Source organism: Pogona vitticeps, chromosome 4 (genome assembly GCF_051106095.1).
Source record: "Pogona vitticeps strain Pit_001003342236 chromosome 4, PviZW2.1, whole genome shotgun sequence".
Classification (NCBI taxonomy): Eukaryota; Metazoa; Chordata; class Lepidosauria; order Squamata; family Agamidae; genus Pogona; species Pogona vitticeps.
The window spans coordinates 236185347-236199353 of record NC_135786.1 but is presented as its reverse complement, the minus strand read 5'-3'; the positions used below and the strand labels follow the sequence as shown (position 1 = coordinate 236199353).

Below are 14007 nucleotides of genomic sequence, written 5' to 3'. Positions count from 1 at the left end.
AAGGACAAGATGAGCGTTTATCTCCCTTGATTCTACATGTCTACTTGCATATTCATGCGGGACGCCTCCTGGGTGAGGAAGGTGCTTTGCTAATCAGGTTCACCCATCCCATGGAGAAGCAGATAAATTTTTGACAGTCTTGTGTAGGTAGAGATTGGGCAACTGGTCAACTGCTAAGGAGAGGGGCTTCTGTCCATTTCTTACACGAATTAGAAATCATTTGAACTTTAAGACTTATAATGATTTTTTAATGTCTTCAGTTTTAAAATCAAAAGTGATTTGATTATGTTTTTTATATTTATAACATACTGTTTCTCGTACTGTGCTTGGTTTTCTGTTTTCACTGTAAGCTGCTCTGGACACCAGCTTCAGAGAGACAGACAGGATATAAATCAAATAAATGACAAAGCCAATAAATTATCTATGACCGTAGCTCCTTCATATGTGCAGAGGCCAGGTAATCAAGGTGCGGTTGAGGACATGTTGCTAGATGGGGTTGCAGGATTTGATCACTTAGCCCTGAAAAACCCTCTGTCTATCCTCAACATAGCAAGAGTGTCTGCCACCCTCTCCTGTGTGTATTTGATTCAAATATCCACATTTGGGGGGGGGGAGAGATTTTTCATCCCTTTTCCCCATCTAAGCTCATTGCTGTTTATTTTTACGCCAGTTTCCTCCCAGAGCAGGGACCCGGTGCACAGACGATTAAGCAAACAAACAAACAGACAAATCAGGTAAAATGAGGATAAATGATGCCACTGAAAACCAGTTGAACATTCAGTAATGCTAAAAAGATAACTAGTTTAAAAACAAGTAATGATGCTTGACGTGTGCACAAACACACACACACACACACAAGAAAGAAGCACTAAAAATATACATCCATCTGCAACCAAACTTCTTTCTCAGTTGTCTAATTCACTTCCTAAAAGCTGGCTGAAAGAATAACAGGGAGAAAGCATGAGCCTGGCTTCCTGTGGAAGGGAGTTCCACCGTCCAAGACTAGCTACTGAAAGGCTCTTGTTTCTGCATCCACCAAGTATACTTGTGAGGATGGTGGGCCTGAGAGAAGGAGTTCCTTGTCTGGATCTTGAAAGGAAAGGAGTCCCGTACGAAGATTTACGGACATTCAGACAATCTCTACCCAAGTCACATAGGAGTTGATTTGCACATTTTTTTTCCAAATCAGGCTCTAAGTTACCTTGAACCTCAGTTCATGGAGACAGGTGAGATTAAAATAAAATAAAATAAAATGAGCTAACTTTTAGGGCTCCTTCCCTAAACAAGGCATTGTGGATAATGTGGCCTCAGAGATGACCTGTGCCACGGCAGCAGTCCTCATAATGCCTTATTGGGCCATTGGTGGAAAGAGACGAAAGAGGACATAGGGAATGCAACGACCCAGTCTAGGAGGAAGAGCATGGCTGGCACATAGAATCAGTGGTGGGAGTGTGTGCACCCACCTTCTTCACTTGGTAGGATCTCCCCCCAACAGTGTTGCCCCAAGCAGTTCCCTCTGTTTTATGAAAGAGGGCCCATGGTACTTAGTTCGGACCATTACCATGTCCTAATCAATCAATCAGTCAGTCAGTCAGTCAGTCAGTCAATCAATCAATCAATCAATCAATCAATCAATCAATCAATCAATCAATCAATCAATCAATCAATCAATCAATCAATCAACCAGTCAGTCAGTCAGTCAGTCAGTCTGTCTGTCTGTCTGTCTGTCTGTCTGTCTTCCATCCATCCATCCATCCATCCATCCATCCATCCATCCATCCATCCATCCATCCATCCATCCATCTATCTATCTATCTATCTATCTATCTATCTATCTATCTATCTATCCATCCATCCATCTATCTATCTATCTATCTATCTATCTATCTATCTATCTATCTATCTATCTATCTATCTATCTATCTATCTATCTATCTATCTATCTATCTATCTATCTGTCTGTCTATCTGTCTGTCTGTCTGTCTGTTTGTCTGTCTGTTTGTCTGTCTATCTGTCTATCTATCTATCTAAACCCAACTATCTCCATTAAAAGGACCCAAAGAGTTCATATAACTAAAAGATAATGTTTAATTTTTTAAAAAAATAAAGTATATAAATACTAAAAAGAGGTCAAACAAATACCACGCTAAAAGACAGTAAGCAAAGGAACACACACACACACACAAAGTAGGTCTTGTGGTATCATTAAACTCAAACAGTGTCAGAGGAGGCCAACGAAGATGATCCGGAAACCACGCTGTAAAAGGAAGGACTGTAAGAACTGGGCAAGTAGTTTGGACTTAAGCAGAGAAGATGGAGGGGAGATAGGATAACACTTTTCAAAGACTTGAAAGGCTTTCATTCAGAGGAGGGGCAGCAGGAGCTGTTCTCAGTTGTTCCAGAGTGCAGGGATAATGGGCTCAAGTTACAGGAAGCCAGATTTCGATTGAAAATCAGGGAAAAACTTCCTAACTGTTAGAGCAGCATGACAGTGGAACCCATGACCTCGAGAGGTGGTGAGCGCTCCAACGTTGGAGGCCTTCAAGAGAAATTTAGGGAACCGGCTGTGAGATCTGCTTTGATTTGGATTCCTGCCTTGAGCAGGGGGTTGGACTCGATGACCTCACGGGCCCCTACCAACTCCATTATTATGTGATTAAAACATGTCTCCCTTTCCCCTGCCAAGCAATATTCTGCAAGGAATATAGGAACTATTAATATTAGCATAAACGATTAAAGGGTGATTCTGTTTGACAACAGAGAGTGGAATACATTGGTGATTCATTGTCTTTGTTCAGTTCCCTTGCCTTTTGCTTCCTTTTTGAATTCCTTGCATTAGTTCACCAGTAAAGTCTCTCTCCCAGGCTTCGCTCTCACCCCCTCTTACTCCTCTCTCTCTCTCTCTCCATTCTGTGTATTCAGTAATTCACAATGGTTCTCTCTGGCTTTATTACAAATTAATGAGAGCCTTGCTGCATTACATAATTAAGTACTATCATATTCACGGCTACATAATGAACTCTCCCCCAAAAGAACATAGATCCACTTGGCACCTCTTATGAATTCATCACAGGAGACGGCCGAGCTACCAAAGCGGCAGGTTGAGGAGGCCTCAGCGCCACAGGTTCTAATCCCAGAAGGGCCCTAAGTTGGAAATAAATTGGACACCTTGCTGTTTCATGGACAGGGAGTCATCCTCGAGGGGGCTTTTGATAAAGGAGCTGGGAAAGGAGCTTCTTCCTGAAACCCAAGCAGGGGGCAGAGGAAGCACATCAAACAAGGACATGAAAAATGGGCTTGCCTGCACAGCTAATTCCTTCATCAGCATCCGGTGTGATTTACTGAAACCCTCCTGGTCTCCGATCCTGGCTTGAATATGAGCAGAAGAGAGAGGCAAATGCCTGATGCTTAACAGAGAAAAGAAAACTAAGGGGAAGAGATTAAATTTGCTGTTGCTTAGTTGTTTAGTCATGTCCGACTCTTCGTGACCCCATGGACCAGAGCACGCCAGGCCCTCCCGTCTTCCACTACCTCCCGGAGTTGGGTCAAAGTCATGTTGGTCACTTCGGTGACCCTGTCCAACCATCTCATCCTCTCTTCTCCCCTTCTCCTCATACCTTCACTCTTTCCCTAATCATGAAGCTCATTTTCCAATTGGCATTTGGTAGTGATGGGGGACCTGAGTTATAGATTTGTTGGGAGATTTAAGGGGGCTTTTGTTGTTTTTAGTCGTTAGTTGTTTTTAGCCTGGCGTGCTCTGGTCCATGGGGTCACGAAGAGTCGGACAGGACTAAATGACTAAACAAGAACAATTGAGCACAGTGTCATCTGCTATGTTTTCAGTAATCCATATGTCCCACAAATGTGGACAGTTTTTTCAAGGGCATGTCTTCTTAAATGTTCACTATCCCCCAGTGAGAATATGTGTCCATGTGTGCACCCTATGTTCTTTTTCCCCATGCAAGGACAAACCATATCAGAATTCCCACCCCTAATATAGAGGGGAAGGCAGCACTGGGGTGAAAACCTAGATTTGCCATGCCCATTAACTGAATATTCAAGTGAGAGAGAGAGAAATACGTGTTCTAATAATTTTAAACCTTAATTGTGAAGTCTAATTAATGTATTCATTACGATCCCAGGTCTATGCATGCCTCACTCCATTTTTCTGTTTGATGTTACAGCAAAGCGTCAAAGCTGTTTTGTCGGGAATATCATGGGCCAAAATGGCTCAATTACGCTTCCTTTCTTTTGATGCCGAAATTATCTTCTGTAATTTCTCTCTGTATTTTTGTAATAGGTACAGGATAGGAATATAGGGTGTCATTTAGCGGTTCCAGAATGTAATCTGAAATGATCTCCTTTTGAGGTGAACGTGGGGGATTCGGGTTGGGGGGCAACACGTGAGAGGAATGGTGAGACCGGGAGTGGTATTGAAATTTTCCCTAATGAAAAACCCACAGCAAATTCGGAAGTTTCTTCCTTGAACAAAATCTCTGCGAAAGGCAGAACCTCCCGTAACTTGTGAGGGGAAAAGAATGGAGGCTTTTGTTGAGCGTTCTTTTGTCAGAGAAGAAATCAGAGCTGGCCCTACTATGAGGCAGAGGGAATACACCTTCGAGGCCATGATAGCCCACCATCTTCTTCAGCATCTCTAGAGGAGCTGTCCCAGAATCAGGAAAAAAAAATATTTTTAAAGCAAGTATTAATGGCAGGAGTGTCTTTGATTGACCCTGAAATACATGTTTTGGATTCCTTCTAACCCAGAGCTGTCTGGGTAGCTCAGTGTAGCGGGCCACTCTGAAGCCTCTGTCAACTCAGGCCTCCAAGAGTGCTCACTACTCTTCTTCAAACTGCTGCCACCAACTTATCCATAATACTCAAAAAGGACAAGTGTTTCTTTCAAACAAATAAGTTGTTTATTGATTTATACAAAATAAAAGGGAGTAAATCACAGTTAGTAAATCAGGTTGTTAATCATGGTTTTCAATTACTAAATCACACAGACTTTTTCCTCACTGACTAGCTCTCACAAATCTATCTCACTCTCTCAAACAACTTCTCTCATCCTCCAAAACTCTCCAAAACTCTCCCTCTCACACATCACAAACACCCCTTATATAATCCAGCTCCTCCCCCTTCTGCACCACCCTCCGTCCTCTCATTGACTGATGTTCCCCTGCCCAGCTGTGTTGGACAGGTGAGAGCAGAGCTGTATGTTACACTCAGTGAGTTAGGTATCTGCTTAGGGAGCCAGAGGTTGGGAGTTTGATTCCCCCACTGTGCCTCCCATGAATAGAGCCAGCCTCTATAGCCTTGGGCAAGTGGCTACTCAGTCCCCAGGGCACCTCCAGAAGAAGGGAAATGGGAAACCACTTCTGAGTACTGTGTACCTGAAAAACCCTGAAAAGGGTACCCATAAATTGGCATTATATTGACAGCACAGGGTCATCATTATTCTAGTCCAGAAGTTGCCAAAAGGTTTCAAAAACATCCTCTAGGTTTCCAGGCAAATTACTTCACGGAAGGTGAAGCGGGGGAACGCATTGTGATTCCTCCCAGCAAAAAGTCAGACAGTTTTCAAAGAGAAGTCAAAGCGTTTTGGTCAAAAACCAGCAGCATTACTAAATTAGCTTGGATCTCTGTTTAAAAAGCTAACTCCTGGGTTTAGCTCACCTTGAGTTTCCGATTATTACTCATGCTCTCTCTTTTTATAAATATTTTCAGAGCGATATGTTGGACGTCAACCAGATCATTAAGGACTTGGCTTCTATGGTATACGAGCAAGGAGACACGATAGGTACGTAGTTTGTATTGTTGTGTGCTGTCCTTTTAAGTTCAAAACGTTTGGATTTAGGGGGGAAAAGATTTCTAAATGAAAAAATAATAATGATAGTGATCATCCTGTTTTAATGATAACGATGATCTTAATTTATTGTGATTTTACACCTCTGTTTTTAATTGCTGTAGGCCTTTTTTGTTATGGACCATTCTCGTTTATGTTGCCCTTAAAAAAGGCTGAGGGTGGCTTTGCAATTTCCTGGTACTTGTATGTACAATGTCCTTGTTGTTAGACATCTCCTCCTTCTGAGAGCGAGGTTCAGCCTCGGCAAGTTTGTCAAGCGAATTCAATGGGAGGATAATGCAAAATGACAGCTGGGGAGGAAAGAATTCCCACATGCCTTTGAGTTTTCCTTGTCTGTGCTCAAGGGAGGAGAACAAACCGAGATGTGTCTTCCTATGCATGTTCCAACAAAGTTGAGATAGCTTCACAGATATTGGCCTACAAAGTATGAACAAAGTATGTCAAGGTGCTTTGTTTGAGGATGGCAAGAACTGAGAAACATCAAGTACTGAGCCTCTATCTTCTGCTCAGATATAGAGCATGAAACTTTTGTTGAGTTCATCATTTTCAACTGGAGTAATTCCATGTATCAGTCTTAAAAGTATGAGTGAGTCGATCTTGCTTTAAATACACACACACACACACACACACACACACACACACACACACACACACACACACACACACACACACACACACGTGACTTCATTTCAAACAGTATTTACTCATGTTTAGTTGAGTAGCTAACTAGAGGCAGTGCAGTCTCCTTTGGAAGGGAGACCACACCTTTCCTTGATAAAGACATGAAACTGAGACTCAAGATAGTGGAATTATGGGAGGTCTTCTAGATATTTGGGGCAAAGAAACAACCACTTGGATTAACTTTGGAGAAACAGGAAAGAAAGACTGGGCTACACCTAATATCTATGCATTTAATGCAAAGAGAACAAACCCATCCGTTTTGAAGGAAATCAACCCGGAGTGCTCACTGGAAGGACAGATCCTGAAGCTGAGGCTCCAAGACTTTGGCCATCTCATGAAAAGAGAAGACTCCTTGGAAAAGACCATGATGTGGGGAAAGTGTGAGGGCAAGAGGACGACAGAGGATGAGATGGCTGGACAGTGTCTGCGAAGCGACCAACATGAATTTGACCCAACTCCGGGAGGCAGTGGAAGACAGGAGGGCCTGGCGTGCTCTGGTCCATGGGGTCACGAAGAGTCGGACATGACTTAATGACCAAACAACAACAAACGCTTATCTATAGTTTTACTTAGTTGAAGAATGTGAGAGGGCCTGAGCTACACCTGATATCTATGTATTTCATGTTTCTCTATGTTTTTACTTAGTTATGGTATGTAAGATTCACTTTAAACTGTATTGCAAAATATAAAAAGCAAACAAAGCGGCATTTATTCACGGTATCATTACTACTACTATTAAAATGCCATCTGAAAATAACAGACTGGCAGAATTTATTATACCATAGGTCAGCACTAGACCAGGAATAAAGAAACTGGAAATGAATACAGTTAGGTTCTGAAACATTGTTCTGCTATTCTGGAAGAAGTCAAGCTAATCAATTGGGTGTTTTATGGAGTCTCTTCAATCCAGTCTCCCCAAGGAGGGTTTGTTCTTGAAATTTGGCTGAAGCTAACCTTTATGATGTTACCTGTAAAGGAATATGCTAAAGCCAGTAGTGACTGCAGAATGATAAGCTTAGTGGACCAGCCTCTACTCTCATGTCTGAGGAAGTGGACTTGTCTATGAAAGCTCACATTAAAATGCAGCAGTTAGTCCTTAAGGTGTTGCAACAAATTCCTTAAAGGTGATGCATGGCAACATTTATAAGAAGTGCAAAGAAAAGGGGGAGACAGAACAGTGATGCCTTGCTTAACGAGCACACCGTTTAACGACGAATCCGCATAGCGACGTGTTTTTTTATCGCTAATGCGATCGCATTGCAATGTTTTAGGTGGCAAAACATCGCATTGCAATGATCAGTAAGAGTTTCGCTTAACGATCTTCGCATTGCGATGTTTAGAAAACAGCTGATTGGCAGTTCCAAAATGGCTGCTGGATCAACAAAATGGCCACCCGCAGCGTTTTCGTGCCAATTCCTCGCTTACCGAGGCGGTGAAAATGGCGGCCCTATGGAGGATTCCCACTTAGCGGTGAGTTTTTCCCCAATAGGAATGCATTAAACGGAGTTTAATGCGTTCCTATGGGTTCCCCCCCCCGCATAGCGACGAATCCGGATAGCGACGTTAATCCTGGAACGGATTAACATCACTTTGTGGGGTACCACTGAATTTGAATTCAGAGGCACCAGGAAAGCACAATTTTACTTGTCCTATCAAGTCAACTTTTACTTATGGTGACCTTTTTCAGGATTTCCCAGGTACAGAATACTCAGAAGTGGTTTCTCATTCCCTTCTTCGGGTGGGGGGAGTGCCCTGGCACTCCACAGCTTGCCCAAGGCCACCCAGGCTGGCTTTTCCCCTGGGAGGGTCAGTGGGGAGATTGAACTTCCAACCTCTGGCTCTGCGGCCACACACCTAAACAACTGAGCTATCTAGCCAACTAGTATTTGGGTAGAAGTGTTGAGGTGCAATAATATGGACTTTCACCTTACTCACACAACCATAAAACCTTTCATAAAGTACAGCATAGAAAGCTGATTTAATTGTTAGTGACAATTGATTTGAGAAGATAAAAACTCTCCGGTCGATTTGAGAGGCCTTCATATAATTGGCAACCTGCTCTAGCAACAGAAAGCGGTAGTGAAAGCAGAAGATCAGATGACGGAGAACACAATGAGATGAAGAAGAGCAGGTTGTATATGGTTTGTGGCGCAGGAGGGGAGGAGGGTGGAATTGAACTCTCAACCTCTGGCTTCACCAGAGAATTACAGACAAGAGAACTAATTGGATAAAGAACCCGGTTGTCTGGTTTGGGCATACCGTTGTGTTTTTGTCCATGTCAGTAGCTAGCAGGAGATGTTGGCCAGAATTCTATTGCTGGTTTTTGCTCTTGTGAGGAGAACCCTATAAGTTTTGGCTGCCATTGATGAGGTCAGAACTGTGTTCTCATCCAGGGATGACAAGAGGCAATTTGCTCCTTTTGTTTCCCCCACAGAGGTGTAAACAGCAACAGTGTGTAGGCATCCTTCAGTCTCGAAAGACTATGGTATCGTGCTCTGTATGGAGGACTTGGAACAGCGTCTAGTGTGGCTGAGGAGGCCAATTCGAGAGTGACAATCCCTTCCACACTGGAGACAAATCCAATCTGTCCCCTGTCCAGCTCCTTGGTTTTGCTTCCTTTGTGACTTCCTCTTTGCCTCAGCCTGCTGGACAAGGGTCTCTTCAAATTGGGAGAGGCCGTGATGTACTGCCTGCCTCCAGGCTGAACGATCAGATGTCAGAGTTTCCCATCTGTTGAGGTCTATTCCTAAGGCCTTCAGATCCCGCTTGCAGATATCCTTGTATCGCAGCTGTGGTCTCCCTCTGGGGCGATTTCCCTGCACTAATTCTCCATATAGGAGATCCTTTGGAATCCGACCATCAGCCATTCTCACAACGTGCCCAAGCCAGCGTAGACGTCGCTGTTTCAGTAATGTATGCATGCTGAAAATTCCAGCTCGTTCTAGGACTACTCTATTTGGAACTCTGTCCTGCCAGGAGATACCAAAAATCCGTCGTAGGCAACGCATATGGAAGGTGTTCAGCTTCCTCTCCTGCCGGGCACAAAGGGTCCAGGACTCGCTGCAGTACAGGAGTGTGCTCAGGACACAGGCTCTATAGACCTGGATCTTGGTATGTGTTGTCAGTTTCTTATTGAGCCATACTCTCTTTGTGAGTCTAGAGAACATGGTGGCTGCTTTCCCAATGCGTTTATCCAGCTCGGCATCTAGAGAGAGGGTGTCAGAGATGGTTGAGCCGAGGTACACAAAGTCATGAACAACCTCCAATTCTTGTGTGGAGATGGTAATAGAGGGAGGTGAGTCCACACCCTGGCCCATGACTTGTGTTTTCTTCAGGCTGATTGTTAGTCCAAAGTCTTGGCAGGCCTTGCTGAAACGGTTCATGAGTTGTTGGAGGTCTTCAGCAGAGTGGGCAACAATGGCTGCATCGTCTGCAAAGAGGAAGTCCCTCATGCATTTCAGTTGGACTTTGGTCTTCGCTCTCAATCTAGAGAGATTAAAGAGCTTTCCATCTGATCTGGTCCGGAGATAGACACCTTCTGTTGCAGTTCCAAAGGCATGCTTCAGCATGACAGCAAAAAAGATCCCAAAAAGTGTTGGTGCGAGGACACAGCCCTGTTTCACTCCGCTTCGGATGTCAAAGGGATCTGATGTTGAGCCGTCAAAAACTACAGTGCCTTTCATTCCATCATGGAAGGACCTGATGATGTTAAGGAGACGAGGTGGACATCCAATCTTGGGAAGTATTTTGAAAAGGCCATCCCTGCTAACCAAGTCAAATGCTTTTGTAAGGTCTATGAAGGCCACTAAGAGTGGCTGTTGTTGTTCCCTGCATTTCTCCTGCAACTGTCGGAGGGAGAATACCATGTCAGTGGTGGATCTATTTGCTCGAAATCCACACTGTGATTCCGGATAGACTCTGTCTGCAAGTACCTGGAGCCTCTTCAGCACAACACGGGCAAGCAGCTTCCCTACAACGCTAAGAAGAGAGATACCACGGTAGTTATTGCAGTCACCCCTGTCACCTTTGTTCTTGTACAACGTGACAATGTTTGCATCCTTCATGTCTTGTGGTACTCCACCTTCCCTCCAGCAGAGGCAAAAGATTTCATACAGTTCGGTGATGATGATCTCCTTACCGCATTTCAGCACTTCAACAGGGATGTTGTCCCTTCCAGGTGCCTTGCCAGAGGTGAGGGAATCCAAGGCCGCATTTATTTCTGCTAGGGTTGGTTCGCTGTCCAGCTCTTCCAAGACAGGCAGGCACTCAATGTTATTTAATGCTTCTTCGGTTACTACATTCTTTCTGGAATATAGCTCGGAGTAGTGCTGCACCCAGCGTTCCATCTGCTGTGCTCGGTCCTGGATGATCACACCTGTAGTAGACTTCAAGGGAGCAGATTTCTTCTGTAATGGACCTAAGGCCTGCTTGATACCATCATACATTCCTTTGATGTTACCTGTGTCCGCTGCTATCTGTATCTGAGAGCAAAGCTGAAGCCAATAGTCATTGGAGCATCTCCTGGCAGCCTGTTGGACTTGGCTACGAGCGGCTCGAAGAGCTTGCAGGTTCTACTCGCTAGGACAGGCTTTGTATGCTGCTAGAGCTCTTCTCTTATCCTCAATGGCTGGCCTTAACTCCTCCGAATGGGCTTCGAACCAGTCAGCCATCTTTCTGGTCTTCTTGCCGAAGGTGGACAAGGCGGTGTTGTAGACAGTGTTCTTGAAGTGTTCCCATCGTTCAGGTGCATTTACATTAGCTGGACCTGGAAGGGTTTCCTCGAGTGCTTGGGCAAATTCCTTCACTTTTCTTTGATCGCGAGTCTTGTTGATGTCAATACGCGGTCTTCCTTCCTTTTTCATGTGATACAATTTCTTTGTTCGCAGTTTTACTCTACTACACACCAGGGAGTGATCAGTATCGCAATCAGCACTCTGGTAGCTGCGTGTGATCGTAACACTAGGAAGGCTAGAACGTCTAGTGAGGATCAAATCGAGCTGATGCCAATGCTTGGATCTTGGATGTCTCCAGGAAACTCTGTGTTGCAGCTTCGTATTAAAGAATGTGTTGCTGACACAGAGACCATAGTAACAGCAAAACTCCAGTAAGCGTTGGCCATTTTCGTTCATCTTTCCAATGCCAAAACGGCCTAGACAAGTGGGCCAAGAATTGTGATCAGCACCAACTCTAGCATTAAAGTCTCCAAGAATGAACAGTGACTCTCTTTCAGGGACTTTTTGGATAGTAGCTGCCAGATCGTCGTAGAATTTGTCTTTCACTTCTGGAGTGGATGACAGTGTTGGTGCATATGCACTAATGAGGGTTACTGGTCCTGCTGATGAGTGGAGCTGCAGAGACAGGATTCTTTCACTCCCCACAGTGGGTGGAACAATGCATCTCAGGAGAGTGTTTCTGACTGCAAAGCCAACACCATATTCCCTGGTCTCATTCGATGGTTTTCCCTGCCAGAAGAATGAGAAGTTTTTTTCTTTGACAGATCCCGAGTCTGGCAGTCTTGTCTCTTGCAGGGCAACAATGTCCATCTGCAGTCTACTCAGTTCCATGTCAATGACAGCTGTCTTGCGCACATCGTCTATTTCTTGCAGGTCGTTAGGAAAGCCGTAGTCAGGAAAGCCAGGGGTCATTGTCCGTACATTCCAGGTGCCCAGCTTTAGGGCAGAAGTTTTCTTATGATTGTTGCATGGTGCACGGTTGTCGATCTGCTTGTCGGGTTTCACCCTAAACCCCACGCACCCCGTGAGGTTAACAGACCGTGGCGAGGTAGCACCTTACTGGCTGGGGGCTGCCCAGCTTAAGGCGGGCGGTATCTACCTAGTGAGGTGCAATGACCTCTCCCACCGTCAGAAGTAGCCCCTGGCGTCCTGCTCTACGCCAATTGAGCAGAGACTTATAACCGGTAACTGCTACTTCCCGTGTTGTTTCGACGCTGTATGCGAAGCTGGAGTGTCCTCTCCAGAGCACGAAGCCTGGGTAAAATAGTATGGAGGATAGGCTGTTACCCAAGCAGCAAATCCCCCCTCTCCACATCGCTGAAATGGTCCAGTGGAAAGGCAAGAGCCAATACAACTGGTTCCAGCAACGTCGCAGGAGTTGGCAGAATGACACAAAGTGCCTCCGGGACTCCGGCTCCGGATTTTGCCTCGAGGTTATCTCCTGAAGCCCTTTCCATAAGTGGATATAGCCACAAGGCAGTGGAGGTTTAAATTTGGAGTTTTCCTTCTCCTAGATGGGCTGCCTTCCAGGGCTGACGAGTCCCACCTACCCGGCATGTATGCACAGTACATACACAGTTATACTTACATGGCAATTCAGAGATATGCCTATGTGTACATACACACACACACACAATAGGAAAAGGAGGGAGAAAAGTAACTTTAAAGGGCGGCGACGGGGGGGGGGCAGAAAGAGAAGCCAAGAAGGGGCGGAGGAGGAGGGCGCCGAACCCGAACCCGAACCGCCTCCCCGCCCAAAAGGGAAAGGCAAAGAAAGAGACGGAGCCTGGAAGAAAACAAAAATCATTATTAGAAAAGCATTATATAATTTTAGTGTGAATTGTGAAGACTTTGAAGTTCTGAAAAATTTTACCCATCTCAGTTCAGTCATCGGTCCAAATGGAGAATGCAGGCAAACAGCAACAACATCCTCTCTAATGCTATTAAAATAATCTTCATGGATAGGATTTCTTAACTGGGAGCTGCCCAGGTCCAGTTTTGTGTATGTTGGTCTCTCCACTGCCATTAATGGTCAGCGTTGAAGAGTGTCTTGCTTGAGGGATAGGGAGCAAGTTCAAGATGACGTGAGAAGCCATTGACTGGTGTTCTTGCTCAGCAGCCCCTCTTGCCCGAAATCAAGGTTCTCCGATTGACAAAGGCTTCAAGAGCCACGTCAGATGTGGACGCCTTGAGCTGCATGGCAAGAGCCCCACTTATTTCTAGGATTCTTCTCACTGCGTCCCTCCTAGCTAGATTGATTTGCTCCAGAGTTACCCATGCAACGTAAACAAGGAAGAGTAGGAAGAGTAAGTTTGGGGGAAGCAGGACAAAATAAGACTTTCCTATTCCAAACCAGTGCTGTTATTCATTTCGCTCCTCCTTGTGCTTTTATACACTTCCTGCTGGCAACATTTGGCAGTGAGTTCCCTCTGAGCAAGTCCATTCCTGATCCAAATAGATCTAGTTTTGCAAGTTATCTATCGGGTTAATGTCTTCAAGGACTGGACTTTGCAGCACTCGATACTTTAGCTACATACGAGTTGGGGGGGAAGGAGTAGGGAAGGAAATCAGAGCCGCATTATAGAATTGTGCTTACAACTGGCAGGATTACACTAATCCCAGCAATGTGTTGTAAACAATGTTTGCGACCCCAAGGGGCAGGGGAAGCTCTCCGGCAGGGTTTTGCTGAAGCTGATTCTGTAAATTATGGGCTCAAGGAGGAATCTC

At 44.9% G+C, this 14007-nt stretch overlaps 1 protein-coding gene across 7 annotated transcripts in view; it reads left to right on the top strand.

The window, feature by feature from the left end:
- Window positions 1–14007, top strand: part of TSNARE1 (t-SNARE domain containing 1) — a 434224-nt gene that overhangs the window by 268547 nt on the left and 151670 nt on the right. For all 7 annotated transcript variants that reach the window (XR_013544395.1, XR_012087019.2, XM_078392020.1 and 4 more), the window contains exon 9: window positions 5728–5800. Coding sequence is in view for 5 of the 7 variants with exons in the window: in XM_078392020.1 (XP_078248146.1) it covers window positions 5728–5800 (73 nt within the window). In the remaining 2 variants the exon portion in view is untranslated. The remainder of the gene's footprint in view (window positions 1–5727; window positions 5801–14007) is intronic.